Source organism: Oncorhynchus keta, chromosome 14 (assembly GCF_023373465.1).
Source record: "Oncorhynchus keta strain PuntledgeMale-10-30-2019 chromosome 14, Oket_V2, whole genome shotgun sequence".
Lineage (NCBI taxonomy): Eukaryota > Metazoa > Chordata > Actinopteri > Salmoniformes > Salmonidae > Oncorhynchus > Oncorhynchus keta.
In genome coordinates, this window is record NC_068434.1 from 652,119 (window position 1) to 667,990 (window position 15,872).

At 47.8% G+C, this 15,872-nt stretch overlaps 1 protein-coding gene across 1 annotated transcript in view; it reads left to right on the forward strand.

The window, feature by feature from the left end:
• Positions 1-15,872, forward strand: part of LOC118380140 (threonine--tRNA ligase 1, cytoplasmic-like) — a 53,092-nt gene that overhangs the window by 905 nt on the left and 36,315 nt on the right. The window contains exons 2-6 of the mRNA XM_052460798.1: positions 406-477; positions 3,578-3,768; positions 12,392-12,515; positions 14,799-14,920; positions 15,363-15,480. Coding sequence (XP_052316758.1) covers positions 406-477; positions 3,578-3,768; positions 12,392-12,515; positions 14,799-14,920; positions 15,363-15,480 — 627 coding nt within the window. The remainder of the gene's footprint in view (positions 1-405; positions 478-3,577; positions 3,769-12,391; positions 12,516-14,798; positions 14,921-15,362; positions 15,481-15,872) is intronic.

Consider the following 15,872-nt stretch of genomic DNA (forward strand, 5'->3'; position numbering starts at 1 on the left):
GTGGACATTTCATAATTGAAATGTTTGAGTATTGACCTTTGGCTAATCGTTGTAGTCGGGAGTTCGATTCCTCAACGCCTCGTTCATAATAATGAACCTTTGGTAGGATGCCGCCTACAGTTTGAGCGCTTTGTTCGTCGTCCTAACTAGTCGTGTCAACAACAGGCTCAACCTTGTTTGCACAGCAGGTTTGGCTGCTCTGTGTGGCCTAGACAATGTAGTTAAATACTCTGTTTCTGTCGCACTGCTTTGCTTTATCTTGGCCAGGTCGCAGTTGTACATGAGAACTTGTTCTCAAACTGGCCTACCTGGTTAAATAAAGGTGTTTTAAAAATGGTTAGTTATGACTAATGGTCAGTGTTTTATTAAGGAGCTAACCACACCCATTATCTGACTTCTGTTCAGGGAGGAGGAGCCAAAGATGGAGAGAAGAAGAAGAAGAAGGTTGCAGCCGGAGACGCTGGTGGGAAGACGGAGGTAAGTGGCGGAGTAGATTGCAGTCACTGTCTCAATCTCTTTGTGTCTGTCTCTCCTGCCTCTAGTGGTCCCCTCCACAGTAGATTGAAGGGCTGTCTTGGTACACACAGCTGAAGACTACTCTCCTATCCCATCTATCTAGCTGTCTGTTCACTACTTACATTCTCACCTCTCTCCTTTCCCCTCCAGCTGTCTTGTCTGTTCACTACTTACACGCTCTCACCACTCTCCTATCCCATCTATCTAGCTGTCTGTTCAGTACTTACACTCTCTCTCCTTTCCCCTCCAGCTGTCTGTTCACTACTTACGCTCTGTCACCTCTCTCCTTTCCCCTCCAGCTGTCTGTTCACTACTTACACTCTCTCTCCTTTCCCCTCCAGCTGTCTGTTCACTACTTACACTCTCTCTCCTTTCCCCTCCAGCTGTCTGTTCACTACTTACACTCTCTCTCCTTTCCCCTCCAGCTGTCTGTTCACTACTTACACTCTCACCTCTCTCCTTTCCCCTCCAGCTGTCTGTTCACTACTTACACTCTGTCACCTCTCTCCTTTCCCCTCCAGCTGTCTGTTCACTACTTAGCTCTCTCTCTCCTTCCCCTCCAGCTGTCTGTTCACTACTTACACTCTCTCTCCTTTCCCCTCCAGCTGTCTGTTCACTACTTACACTCTCTCTCCTTTCCCCTCCAGCTGTCTGTTCACTACTTACACTCTCTCTCCTTTCCCCTCCAGCTGTCTGTTCACTACTTACACTCTCTCTCCTTTCCCCTCCAGCTGTCTGTTCACTACTTACACTCTCTCTCCTTCCCCTCCAGCTGTCTGTTCACTACTTACACTCTCTCTCCTTCCCTCCAGCTGTCTGTTCACTACTTACACTCTCTCTCCTTTCCCCTCTAGCTGTCTGTTCACTACTTAGCTCTCTCTCTCCTTTCCCCTCCAGCTGTCTGTTCACTACTTACACTCTCTCTCCTTTCCCCTCCAGCTGTCTGTTCACTACTTAGCTCTCTCTCTCCTTTCCCTCCAGCTGTCTGTTCACTACTTACACTCTCACCTCTCCTTTCCCCTCCAGCTGTCTGTTCACTACTTAGCTCTCTCTCTCCTTTCCCCTCCAGCTGTCTGTTCACTACTTACACTCTCTCTCCTTTCCCCTCCAGCTGTCTGTTCACTACTTACACTCTCTCTCCTTTCCCCTCCAGCTGTCTGTTCACTACTTACACTCTCACCTCTCTCCTTTCCCCTCCAGCTGTCTGTTCACTACTTACACTCTCACCTCTCTCCTTTCCCCTCCAGCTGTCTGTTCACTACTTACACTCTCTCTCCTTTCCCCTCCAGCTGTCTGTTCACTACTTACACTCTCTCTCCTTTCCCCTCCAGCTGTCTGTTCACTACTTACACTCTCTCTCCTTTCCCCTCCAGCTGTCTGTTCACTACTTACACTCTCTCTCCTTTCCCCTCCAGCTGTCTGTTCACTACTTACACTCTCTCTCCTTTCCCCTCCAGCTGTCTGTTCACTACTTACACTCTCACCTCTCCTTCCCCTCCAGCTGTCTGTTCACTACTTACACTCTCCCCTCTCCTTTCCCCTCCAGCTGTCTGTTCACTACTTAGCTCTCTCTCTCCTTTCCCCTCCAGCTGTCTGTTCACTACTTACACTCTCTCTCCTTTCCCCTCCAGCTGTCTGTTCACTACTTACGCTCTCACCTCTCTCCTTTCCCCTCCAGCTGTCTGTTCACTACTTACACTCTCTCCTTTCCCCTCCAGCTGTCTGTTCACTACTTACACTCTCTCTCCTTTCCCCTCCAGCTGTCTGTTCACTACTTACTCTCTCTCCTTTCCCCTCCAGCTGTCTGTTCACTACTTACACTCTCTCTCCTTTCCCCTCTAGCTGTCTGTTCACTACTTACACTCTCACCTCTCCTTTCCCCTCCAGCTGTCTGTTCACTACTTACACTCTCTCTCCTTTCCCCTCCAGCTGTCTGTTCACTACTTACACTCTCTCTCCTTTCCCCTCCAGCTGTCTGTTCACTACTTACACTCTCACCTCTCCTTTCCCCTCCAGCTGTCTGTTCACTACTTACACTCTCACCTCTCTCCTTTCCCCTCCAGCTGTCTGTTCACTACTTACACTCTCACCTCTCCTTTCCCATCCAGCTGTCTGTTCACTACTTACACTCTCACCTCTCCTTTCCCCTCCAGCTGTCTGTTCACTACTTACACTCTCACCTCTCCTTTCCCATCCAGCTGTCTGTTCACTACTTACACTCTCACCTCTCCTTCCCCTCCAGCTGTCTGTTCACTACTTACACTCTCTCCTTTCCCCTCCAGCTGTCTGTTCACTACTTACACTCTCACCTCTCCTTCCCCTCCAGCTGTCTGTTCACTACTTACACTCTCACCTCTCCTTCCCCTCCATCTGTCTGTTCACTACTTACACTCTCACCTCTCTCCTTTCCCCTCTAGCTGTCTGTTCACTACTTACTCTCACCTCTCTCCTTTCCCCTCCAGCTGTCTGTTCACTACTTACACTCACCTCTCTCCTTCCCCTCCAGCTGTCTGTTCACTACTTACACTCTCACCTCTCTCCTTTCCCCTCCAGCTGTCTGTTCACTACTTACACTCTCACCTCTCTCCTTTCCCCTCCAGCTGTCTGTTCACTACTTACACTCACCTCTCTCCTTCCCCTCCAGCTGTCTGTTCACTACTTACACTCTCACCTCTCTCCTTTCCCATCCAGCTGTCTGTTCACTACTTACACTCTCACCTCTCTCCTTTCCCCTCCAGCTGTCTGTTCACTACTTACACTCACCTCTCTCCTTTCCCCTCCAGCTGTCTGTTCACTACTTACACACTCTCACCTCTCTCCTTTCCCCTCCAGCTGTCTGTTCAATACTTACACACTCTCACCTCTCCTTTCCCCTCCAGCTGTCTGTTCACTACTTACTCTCACCTCTCTCCTTTCCCCTCCAGCTGTCTGTTCAATACTTAGTCTCTCCACCCCCCCTGTCCATTCTCACTCTCCCCCTCTATCTGTCCACTCCTCTCCTGTGGATAGCGGAGCATCTCTCTCTGTTCACCAGACTCACTCTTCATTCTTCCCCCTCTAGCTGTCCCCTCCTCCTGGGTACATGGAGGAGCGTCTGTCCCTGTACACTAAACTGAAGGAGGAGCATGATGCTCTGATGGCAGAGAGGGCAGAGAAGGACAGTAAATCCATCAAGGTGACTCTGCCAGATGGGAAGGTGGTGGAGGCTGAGTCCTGGAAGACCACACCCTACCAGGTGGCTGCTGGCATCAGGTGAGACAGTCCCCTTACCTACCTTAACCCTACCATAGGGCAGGGCTATGTGGCCTAAAAATTATATCTAGATTTTTTTACAAACCTATGGGCTGTTTTTGATACATCTTCGATTTTTGAAAAGTTCTCTAAATACATTTTGTTGCACAATTTAAAGATCAAGACATTGCATTTCAAATAGTCACAAATAATCCAATGAATGGAGTGCTTGTATTCATACCTAGTATAAATATAAGCTTTCCACAACCATAAGACCCATAAATAATGTAATTATTTTATCAAAATAGTTTACCTGGATTTTTGCAATCGTTGATCTGGTTTTCAAGTCTATATCAAAATGCCCTTAACCAGATCCATGCACATTCACTGACTCTGTTGGTTCAAACCTCAACTGCATAAAGAGAGTTGAAACGGCTTGCTGTCAGAGAGGAAGAAGTGATATTTATTCTTCATGAGTGGCAGGAGGAGGGGCTTGGAGTCTGTCTGTGAGTGGCAGGAGGAGGAGCTTGGGGTCTGTCTGTGAGTGGCAGGAGGAGGAGCTTGGGGTCTGTCTGAGTGGCAGGAGGAGGAGCTTGGGGTCTGTCTGTGAGTGGCAGGAGGAGGAGCTTGGGGTCTGTCTGTGAGTGGCAGGAGGAGGGGCTTGGGGTCTGTCTGTGAGTGGCAGGGGGAGGGGCTTGGAGTCTGTCTGTGAGTGGCAGGAGGTGGGGCTTGGGGTCTGTCTGTGAGTGAAAGGAGGAGGGGCTTGGGGTCTGTCTGTGAGTGAAAGGAGGAGGGGCTTGGGGTCTGTCTGTGAGTGGCAGGAGGAGGAGCTTGGGGTCTGTCTGTGAGTGGCAGGGGGAGGGGCTTGGGGTCTGTCTGTGAGTGGCAGGAGGAGGAGCTTGGGGTCTGTCTGTGAGTGGCAGGGGGAGGAGCCGAGAACAATACAGGTATTTGGAACATCCTGCGAAAACATTTTAATGAATGAATGTATTTTAATAACATCGTCTATATGCACTGAGCTTGTCTAATGCTTTAAGCACACTGTTTGGTGAAATAATCTTTCACCTGCTGGCCTTCGCCGATTCTGTTAAGCTCCTGAAGTTGCCGTTAACAGGCTACACCCAGGGTCTGCAACCTTTTAAATGTGGAGTGCCAATTTATAATTGTTTTTTTTTATGTCACCTTTATTTAACCAGGTAGGCTAGTTGAGAACACCTTTATTTAACCAGGTAGGCTAGTTGAGAACACCTTTATTTAACCAGGTAGGCTAGTTGAGAACACCTTTATTTAACCAGGTAGGCTAGTTGAGAACACCTTTATTTAACCAGGTAGGCTAGTTGAGAACACCTTTATTTAACCAGGTAGGCTAGTTGAGAACACCTTTATTTAACCAGGTAGGCTAGTTGAGAACACCTTTATTTAACCAGGTAGGCTAGTTGCGAACACCTTTATTTAACCAGGTAGGCTAGTTGAGAACACCTTTATTTAACCAGGTAGGCTAGTTGAGAACACCTTTATTTAACCAGGTAGGCTAGTTGAGAACACCTTTATTTAACCAGGTAGGCTAGTTGCGAACACCTTTATTTAACCAGGTAGACTAGTTGAGAACACCTTTATTTAACCAGGGAGGCTAGTTGCGAACACCTTTATTTAACCAGGTAGGCTAGTTGCGAACACCTTTATTTAACCAGGTAGGCTAGTTGCGAACACCTTTATTTAACCAGGTAGGCTAGTTGCGAACACCTTTATTTAACCAGGTAGACTAGTTGAGAACACCTTTATTTAACCAGGTAGGCTAGTTGAACACCTTTATTTAACCAGGTAGACTAGTTGCGAACACCTTTATTTAACCAGGTAGGCCAGTTGAGAACACCTTTATTTAACCAGGTAGACTAGTTGAGAACACCTTTATTTAACCAAGTAGGCTAGTTGAGAACACCTTTATTTAACCAGGTAGGCTAGTTGAGAACACCTTTATTTAACCAGGTAGGCTAGTTGAACACCTTTATTTAACCAGGTAGGCTAGTTGAACACCTTTATTTAACCAGGTAGGCTAGTTGAACACCTTTATTTAACCAGGTAGACTAGTTGAACACCTTTATTTAACCAGGTAGACTAGTTGAACACCTTTATTTAACCAGGTAGACTAGTTGAACACCTTTATTTAACCAGGTAGACTAGTTGAACACCTTTATTTAACCAGGTAGACTAGTTGAACACCTTTATTTAACCAGGTAGACTAGTTGAACACCTTTATTTAACCAGGTAGACTAGTTGAACACCTTTATTTAACCAGGTAGACTAGTTGAGAACACCTTTATTTAACCAGGTAGACTAGTTGAGAACACCTTTATTTAACCAGGTAGACTAGTTGAGAACACCTTTATTTAACCAGGTAGACTAGTTGAGAACTAGTTCTCATTTACAACTGAGACCTGGCCAAGATAAAGCAGTGCGACAGAAACAACAGAGTTACACATGGAATAAACAAGCGTACAGTCAATAACACAATAGGAAAGTCTATATACAGTGTGTGCAATTGGAGTGAGGAGGTACGGCAATAACTAGTAGCAAAGTGATTACAATTTAGCAGATTAACACTGGAGTGAGAGATGAGCAGATAGTGTGTAAGTAGTGATACTGGTGTGCAAAAGAGCAGAAAAGTAAATAAGAACAATATGGGGATGAGGTAGATTGGGTGGGCTATTTACAGATGGGCTTGTGTCTAGCTGCAGCGATCGGTTAGCTGCTCAGATAGCTGATGTTTAAAGTTAGTGAGGGAAATGTAAGTACATTTCTACCGATCTCCGTGTAATGATTTTCATATGAACATTTACATTATAACGTGCTTTTGTTCTATTGCCAACTCGGTAAAAATATCCCCAAAATAAATCTGGCCAACAAACTTGCAGCATTGTACCAACTGTTCTGGCCCCAGGTACCAGTGAGCTCTGGACAGAAACGGCTGTATTTCCACAAGGGATAACACACGAATCAGACATTTTATGAGCCTCGGTGGTATCGGTGGTTATCAAAATTGGAGAGAGCTCGAACAATTTTTCAACTTCATTGAGTAACTGAGTAACTTGTCATTCTCATTCGATGTTGATTTGAGGTGAAGAATACAATACAGTTCATTAGTGGTGGTGAGTTGATTGTCTTAACTAGCAGACATCCCAAATGGACACATTTCTACATTTGCGCGCAGGCCAGGTAGCATGCTTCTACCTGTAATCCGTTACGCGACATTACTCAACATACTTTATTACCCAACATGACTCATTTGCATATTTTGTTTAAACCCCAGAACTGTGCAAAGTTGTTGATAATAGAAAAATAATTTGTTTGTCTACATTCAACTGGTAAAAGTTCATTTTTATATATTGTGGGAAAAAATTAGGGTGTGGTGACTGGCCTGGTATCCTATTCAGTAGGGTGGGCGGTACCCAGAAGTTTGTGTGGTGACTGGCCTGGTATCCTATTCAGTAGGGTGGGCGGTACCCAGAAGTTTGTGTTGTAACTGGCCTGGTATCCTATTCAGTAGGGTGGGCGGTACCCAGAAGTTTGTGTTGTAACTGGCCTGGTATCCTATTCAGTAGGGTGGGCGGTACCCAGAAGATATTTGCAAATGAAACAAGTTGTGATGGATGCTTTTCTGAAGGAAGAGCAGCATGTGTATACGGAGCAGATGAGTCAGAGCAGCATGTGTATACGGAGCAGATGGGAGTCAGAGCAGCATGTGTACACGGAGCAGATGAGTCAGAGCAGCATGTGTACACGGAGCAGATGAGTTAGAGCAGCATGTGTATACGGAGCAGATGAGTCAGAGCAGCATGTGTATACGGAGCAGATGAGTCAGAGCAGCATGTGTATACGGAGCAGATGGGAGTCAGAGCAGCATGTGTACACGGAGCAGATGAGTCAGAGCAGCATGTGTATACGGAGCAGATGAGTCAGAGCAGCATGTGTATACGGAGCAGATGAGTCAGAGCAGCATGTGTATACGGAGCAGATGAGTCAGAGCAGCATGTGTATACGGAGCAGATGGGAGTCAGAGCAGCATGTGTACACGGAGCAGATGAGTCAGAGCAGCATGTGTATACGGAGCAGATGAGTCAGAGCAGCATGTGTATACCGGGCAGATGAGTCAGAGCAGCATGGGTATACGGAGCAGATGAGTCAGACCAGCATGTGTATACCGGGCAGATGAGTTAGAGCAGCATGTGTATACGGAGCAGATGAGTCAGAGCAGCATGTGTATACGGAGCAGATGAGTTAGAGCAGCATGTGTATACGGAGCAGATGAGTCAGAGCAGCATGTGTATACGGAGCAGATGGGAGGAAGAGCAGCATGTGTATACGGAGCAGATGGGAGTCAGAGCAGCATGTGTATACGGAGCAGATGAGTTAGAGCAGCATGTGTATACGGAGCAGATGAGTCAGAGCAGCATGTGTATACGGAGCAGATGAGTAAGAGCAGCATGTGTACACGGAGCAGATGGGAGTCAGAGCAGCATGTGTATACGGAGCAGATGGGAGTCAGAGCAGCATGTGTATACGGAGCAGATGAGTTAGAGCAGCATGTGTACACGGAGCAGATGGGAGTCAGAGCAGCATGTGTACACGGAGCAGATGGGAGTCAGAGCAGCATGTGTACACGGAGCAGATGAGAGTCAGAGCAGCATGTGTACACGGAGCAGATGGGAGTCAGAGCAGCATGTGTACACGGAGCAGATGGGAGTCAGAGCAGCATGTGTATACGGAGCAGATGAGTTAGAGCAGCATGTGTACACGGAGCAGATGGGAGTCAGAGCAGCATGTGTACACGGAGCAGATGGGAGTCAGAGCAGCATGTGTACACGGAGCAGATGGGAGTCAGAGCAGCATGTGTATACGGAGCAGATGAGTCAGAGCAGCATGTGTACACGGAGCAGATGGGAGTCAGAGCAGCATGTGTATACGGAGCAGATGAGTTAGAGCAGCATGTGTACACGGAGCAGATGGGAGTCAGAGCAGCATGTGTACACGGAGCAGATGGGAGTCAGAGCAGCATGTGTACACGGAGCAGATGGGAGGAAGAGCAGCATGTGTATACGGAGCAGATGGGAGTCAGAGCAGCATGTGTATACGGAGCAGATGGGTCAGAGCAGCATGTGTATACGGAGCAGATGAGTCAGAGCAGCATGTGTACACGGAGCAGATGAGTCAGAGCAGCATGTGTACACGGAGCAGATGGGAGTCAGAGCAGCATGTGTATACGGAGCAGATGAGTCAGAGCAGCATGTGTATACGGAGCAGATGAGTCAGAGCAGCATGTGTATACGGAGCAGATGAGTCAGAGCAGCATGTGTATACGGAGCAGATGAGTTAGAGCAGCATGTGTATACGGAGCAGATGAGTCAGAGCAGCATGTGTATACGGAGCAGATGAGTCAGAGCAGCATGTGTATACCGGGCAGATGAGTCAGAGCAGCATGTGTACACGGAGCAGATGAGTCAGAGCAGCATGTGTATACGGAGCAGATGAGTCAGAGCAGCATGTGTATACGGAGCAGATGAGTTAGAGCAGCATGTGTATACGGAGCAGATGAGTCAGAGCAGCATGTGTATACGGAGCAGATGAGTCAGAGCAGCATGTGTATACGGAGCAGATGAGTCAGAGCAGCATGTGTATACGGAGCAGATGAGTCAGAGCAGCATGTGTATACGGAGCAGATGAGTTAGAGCAGCATGTGTATACGGAGCAGATGAGTCAGAGCAGCATGTGTATACGGAGCAGATGAGTCAGAGCAGCATGTGTATACCGGGCAGATGAGTTAGAGCAGCATGTGTATACGGAGCAGATGGGTCAGAGCAGCATGTGTATACGGAGCAGATGAGTCAGAGCAGCATGTGTATACGGAGCAGATGAGTTAGAGCAGCATGTGTATACGGAGCAGATGAGTCAGAGCAGCATGTGTATACGGAGCAGATGAGTCAGAGCAGCATGTGTATACGGAGCAGATGGGAGTCAGAGCAGCATGTGTACACGGAGCAGATGAGTCAGAGCAGCATGTGTATACGGAGCAGATGAGTCAGAGCAGCAGATACGGAGCAGATGAGTCAGAGCAGCATGTGTATACGGAGCAGATGAGTCAGAGCAGCATGTGTATACGGAGCAGATGAGTCAGAGCAGCATGTGTATACGGAGCAGATGAGTCAGAGCAGCATGTGTATACGGAGCAGATGGGAGTCAGAGCAGCATGTGTATACGGAGCAGATGAGTCAGAGCAGCATGTGTACACGGAGCAGATGGGAGGAAGAGCAGCATGTGTATACGGAGCAGATGAGTCAGAGCAGCATGTGTACACGGAGCAGATGGGAGGAAGAGCAGCATGTGTATACGGAGCAGATGAGTCAGAGCAGCATGTGTACACGGAGCAGATGGGAGTCAGAGCAGCATGTGTATACGGAGCAGATGAGTCAGAGCAGCATGTGTATACGGAGCAGATGAGTCAGAGCAGCATGTGTATACGGAGCAGATGAGTCAGAGCAGCATGTGTATACGGAGCAGATGAGTCAGAGCAGCATGTGTATACGGAGCAGATGAGTCAGAGCAGCATGTGTATACGGAGCAGATGGGGAAGAGCAGCATGTGTATACGGAGCAGATGAGGAAGAGCAGCATGTGTATACGGAGCAGATGAGTTAGAGCAGCATGTGTATACGGAGCAGATGAGTTAGAGCAGCATGTGTATACGGAGCAGATGGGTCAGAGCAGCATGTGTATACGGAGCAGATGAGTTAGAGCAGCATGTGTACACGGAGCAGATGAGTTAGAGCAGCATGTGTATACGGAGCAGATGGGTCAGAGCAGCATGTGTATACGGAGCAGATGGGAGTCAGAGCAGCATGTGTATACGGAGCAGATGAGTTAGAGCAGCATGTGTATACGGAGCAGATGAGTTAGAGCAGCATGTGTATACGGAGCAGATGAGTTAGAGCAGCATGTGTATACGGAGCAGATGAGTTAGAGCAGCATGTGTATACGGAGCAGATGAGTCAGAGCAGCATGTGTATACGGAGCAGATGGGAGTCAGAGCAGCATGTGTACACGGAGCAGATGGGAGTCAGAGCAGCATGTGTATACGGAGCAGATGAGTTAGAGCAGCATGTGTATACGGAGCAGATGAGTTAGAGCAGCATGTGTATACGGAGCAGATGAGTCAGAGCAGCATGTGTATACGGAGCAGATGGGAGGAAGAGCAGCATGTGTATACGGAGCAGATGAGTCAGAGCAGCATGTGTATACGGAGCAGATGAGTTAGAGCAGCATGTGTATACGGAGCAGATGAGTCAGAGCAGCATGTGTATACGGAGCAGATGAGTCAGAGCAGCATGTGTATACGGAGCAGATGAGTCAGAGCAGCATGTGTATACGGAGCAGATGGGAGTCAGAGCAGCATGTGTACACGGAGCAGATGGGAGTCAGAGCAGCATGTGTATACGGAGCAGATGAGTCAGAGCAGCATGTGTATACGGAGCAGATGAGTTAGAGCAGCATGTGTATACGGAGCAGATGAGTCAGAGCAGCATGTGTATACGGAGCAGATGAGTCAGAGCAGCATGTGTATACGGAGCAGATGAGTCAGAGCAGCATGTGTATACGGAGCAGATGGGAGGAAGAGCAGCATGTGTACACGGAGCAGATGAGTCAGAGCAGCATGTGTATACGGAGCAGATGAGTCAGAGCAGCATGTGTATACGGAGCAGATGGGAGGAAGAGCAGCATGTGTATACGGAGCAGATGAGTCAGAGCAGCATGTGTATACGGAGCAGATGAGTTAGAGCAGCATGTGTATACGGAGCAGATGAGTCAGAGCAGCATGTGTATACGGAGCAGATGGGAGTCAGAGCAGCATGTGTATACGGAGCAGATGAGTCAGAGCAGCATGTGTATACGGAGCAGATGAGTTAGAGCAGCATGTGTATACGGAGCAGATGAGTCAGAGCAGCATGTGTATACGGAGCAGATGAGTCAGAGCAGCATGTGTATACGGAGCAGATGGGGAAGAGCAGCATGTGTATACGGAGCAGATGGGAGGAAGAGCAGCATGTGTACACGGAGCCCAAGCCCCAGGCACAATTTAGATTTCGGCCACTAGATGGCAGCAGTGCATGTGCAAAGTTTTAGACTGATCCAATGAACCATTGCATTTCTGTTCAAAATGTTGTATCAAGTCTGCCCAAATGTGCCTAATTGGTTTATTAATAGCTTTTCAAGTTCATAACTGTGCACTCTCCTCAAACAATAGCATGGTATTATTTCAATAGATTAACAAGAATTTAAGCCTTCTGCCAATATCCTATATGTCTATATGTCTATGTCCTGGGAAATGTTCTTGTTACTTTGATGCTAATCAAATTAGCCTACGTTAGCTCAACCGTCCTGTGGGGTACCCACTGATCCTGAAGAAACACTAAGCTATCCCTGTATTCTAATGATGACTCTGTAATAACACAGCTATCCCTGTATTCTAATGACTCTGTAATAACGCAGCTATCCCTATATTTAGGCTCTTGCAGACAACCTGGACAGGCCTCTATTATAACAGATTCATTTGAATAGTTATAACTTTATAATGTGTGTGTCTCACTCTCTCATAGTCAGGGTCTAGCTGACGCCACAGTGATAGCTAAGGTGAACAGCTCTGTGTGGGACCTGGACCGACCTCTAGAGGAAAACTGCAGTCTGCAGCTACTCAAGTTTGATGACGACGAGGCTAAAGCTGTAAGTACAACCTCCAGGTCTTTTAAAGACTTACAGGGACAGTTTCTCCTGAGTTTAATCTATGTCTGGGAAACTGGCCTTTAACCTCTTGCTCCTAGAGCTCTGGAAATGCAAATGCGCTACGCTAAATGCTAATAGTACTAGTTAAAACTCAAACGTTCATTAAAATACACATGCAGGGTATTGAATTAAAGCTACACTCGTTGTGAATCCAGGCAACAAGTCAGATTTTTAAAATGCTATTCGGCGTAAGCATGAGAAGCTATTACCTGATAGCATGTAACACCCCAAAAGACCCGCAGGGGACGTAAACAAAATAATTAGCATAGTCGTCGCTACACAAACCGCACAAATAAAATATAAAACATTCATTACCTTTGACCATCTTCTTTGTTGGCACTCCTAGATGTCCCATAATCACTATTGGGTCTTTTTTTCGATTAAATCGGTCCATATATAGCCTAGATATCGATCTATGAAGACTGTGTGATAAACGGGAAAAAATAGCGTTTCATAACGTAACGTCATTTTTTAAAATTCAAAAAGTCGACGATAAACTTTCACAAAACACTTTGAAATACTTTTGTAATGCAACTTTAGGTAGTATTAAACGTTAATAAGCGATCAAATTGATCACGAGGCGAAGTATACTCTTTAGCTGTCCGTCTGGAAAAAATGTCTGTGTAACTCTCAACCAAAATATCCGGTCGGAGACCGGAGGGAATCGATTCCCTTGATTCGGTTTGACCAAGAATCAAAGCTGAATCAAATGACAAGACTCTAGACATCGTGTGGAAGCTGTAGGCACTGAAACCTCGGCCTCATGTAATTCGGTTCACTTTGAACAATTCCTGGAAGTGGCGCAAGGATATTAATTTCCATTTTCAGTGATCAGATTTTCTTGCACTTTTCGATGAAACGCACGTTCTGTTATAGTCACAGCCGTGATTTAACCAGTTTTTATAAACGTCTGAGTGTTTTCTATCCACACATACTAATCATATGCATATACTATATTCCTGGCCTGAGTAGCAGGGCGCTGAAATGTTGCGCGGTTTTTAACAGAATGTTTGAAAAAGAGGGTCGACTGAAGAGGTTAAGTCTGTAAAATAATGATATTTGGATTTAACCTTCTAGATAAAGACACTAATTTAGCTAACCTAGCTAGTGCTTTTTAACTGTGAGATGATAAACAGTTTTATAAACAGTAGTTAGTTAGAGCCAAGTTTGTTCATTGGCAAATAATGACATGAACTGTTTTAAGTCCTTCACAGTGGAACTTTGAAACCAAATGATCTCCCCCCGCCATCCTCCCCACTCTCTCCCCCACGCCATCCTCCCCACTCCCCCCCGCCATCCTCCCCACTCTCTCCCCCACGCCATCCTCCCCACTCCCCCCGCCATCCTCCCCACTCTCTCCCCCCACCCCTGCCATCCTCCCCACTCTCTTCCCCTGCCCCCACGCCATCCTCCCCACTCTCTCTCCCCCCACGCCATCCCCTCCCCCCCACCCCCCCATCCTCCCCCCACTTTCCCCCCCGCCATCCTCCCCACTCACTTTCCACCCCGCCATCCTCCCCACTCTCTTTCCCCCGCCATCCTCCCCACTCTCTTTCCCCCGCCATCCTCCCCACCCCCCCCACCCCATCCTCCCCACTCTCTCTCCCCCACGCCATCCTCCCCACTCTCTTTCCCCCCTGCCATCCTCCCCACTCTCTTTCCCCCTGCCATCCTCCCCATCCTCCCCACTCTCTTTCCCCCTGCCATCATCCCCACTCTCTTTCCCCCTGCCATCCTCCCCACTCTCTTTCCCCCCTGCCATCCTCCCCACTCTCTTTCCCCCTGCCATCCTCCCCACTCTCTTTCCCCCTGCCATCCCCCCACTCTCTTTCTCCCTCCGCCATCCTCCCCACTCTCTTTCCCCCCTGCCATCCTCCCCACTCTCTTTCCCCCCTGCCATCCTCCCCACTCTCTTTCTCCCTCCGCCATCCTCCCCACTCTCTTTCCCCCCTGCCATCCTCCCCACTCTCTTTCCCCCTGCCATCCCCCCACTCTCTTTCCCCCTGCCATCCTCCCCACTCTCTTTCCCTCCGCCATCCTCCCCACTCTCTTGCCCCCCGCCATCCTCCCCACTCTCTTGCCCCCCGCCATCCTCCCCACTCTCTTTTGCCATCCCCCCACTCTCCCCCCGCCATCCTCCCCACTCTCTTTCCCCCCTGCCATCCTCCACACTCTCTTTCCCCCCCCCCTGCCATCCTCCCCACTCTCTTTCCCCCGCGTCAGGTGTACTGGCACTCCAGTGCCCACATAATGGGCGAGGCAATGGAGAGGGTCTACGGAGGCTGCTTGTGTTACGGTCCGCCCATTGAGAACGGCTTCTACTACGACATGTTCCTGGACCAAGAGTGAGTAACGCCTCGTCTCATTGGCCAGTTTCAGCTGGGTAAAGACTTGTGTAACTGGTCTAGCTGGCTGACAGGGAATGAGTAGAAAGCAGAGCGCACCAGGAAGAATGTTCCAGTGTTTAGATGATTGGATGTTCATCCAATCCCAATGTACTTTCATCATCTAAGTTGACAGTGTTTGGGTCAATTCAGGATACTCAACTAATTCCTAGAAATCCAATTTAAATGTAGCTTCCTGAATTGACGGAACTGACTCTTCACTCAGGTTATGTTGATGCCAGTTGGCTTGGCAAGCAGTCTCGTTTACGAACTCTGGGGACGGAAGCCCTCAAGTCTAACAGTCGTTCTCTCTGCCAGCCAGCACTCCTTTTCTTCCATCCCTGTACTCACTCAGTCTCTTCCTCTGCCGCCTCCTTCCCCACTTCCTCCACTCTTCCTCCAGGGGGGTGTCCAGTAATGACTTCCCCTGCTTGGAGAACTTGTGTAAGAAGATCATCAAGGAGAAGCAGCCCTTCGAGAGGCTGGAGATCAAGAAGGAGACTCTCCTGGAGATGTTCAAGGTAGATCTCTCTCTCACTCAAGGGGCTTTATTGGGAAACATGTTTACATTTCTAGAAAACTAGAAAATAAACAATACTGTTTAAAAGTAAACATTACACTCACAAAAGTTACAAAGAATGAAGACATTTCAAATGTCATATGTGCGAATGGTTAAAAGTACAAAAGGGAAAATGAATAAACATAAATATGGGATGTATTTACAATGGCGTTTGTTCTTCACTGGTTGCCCTTTTCTTGTGGCAACAGGTCACAACTCTTACTGCTGTGATGGCACACTGTTATTTCACCCAGTAGATATGGGAGTTTTTCAAAGTCTGGTTTTGTTTTATAATTCTTTGTGGATCTGTGTAATCTGAGGGGAAATATGTGTGTCTAATATGGTCATACATTG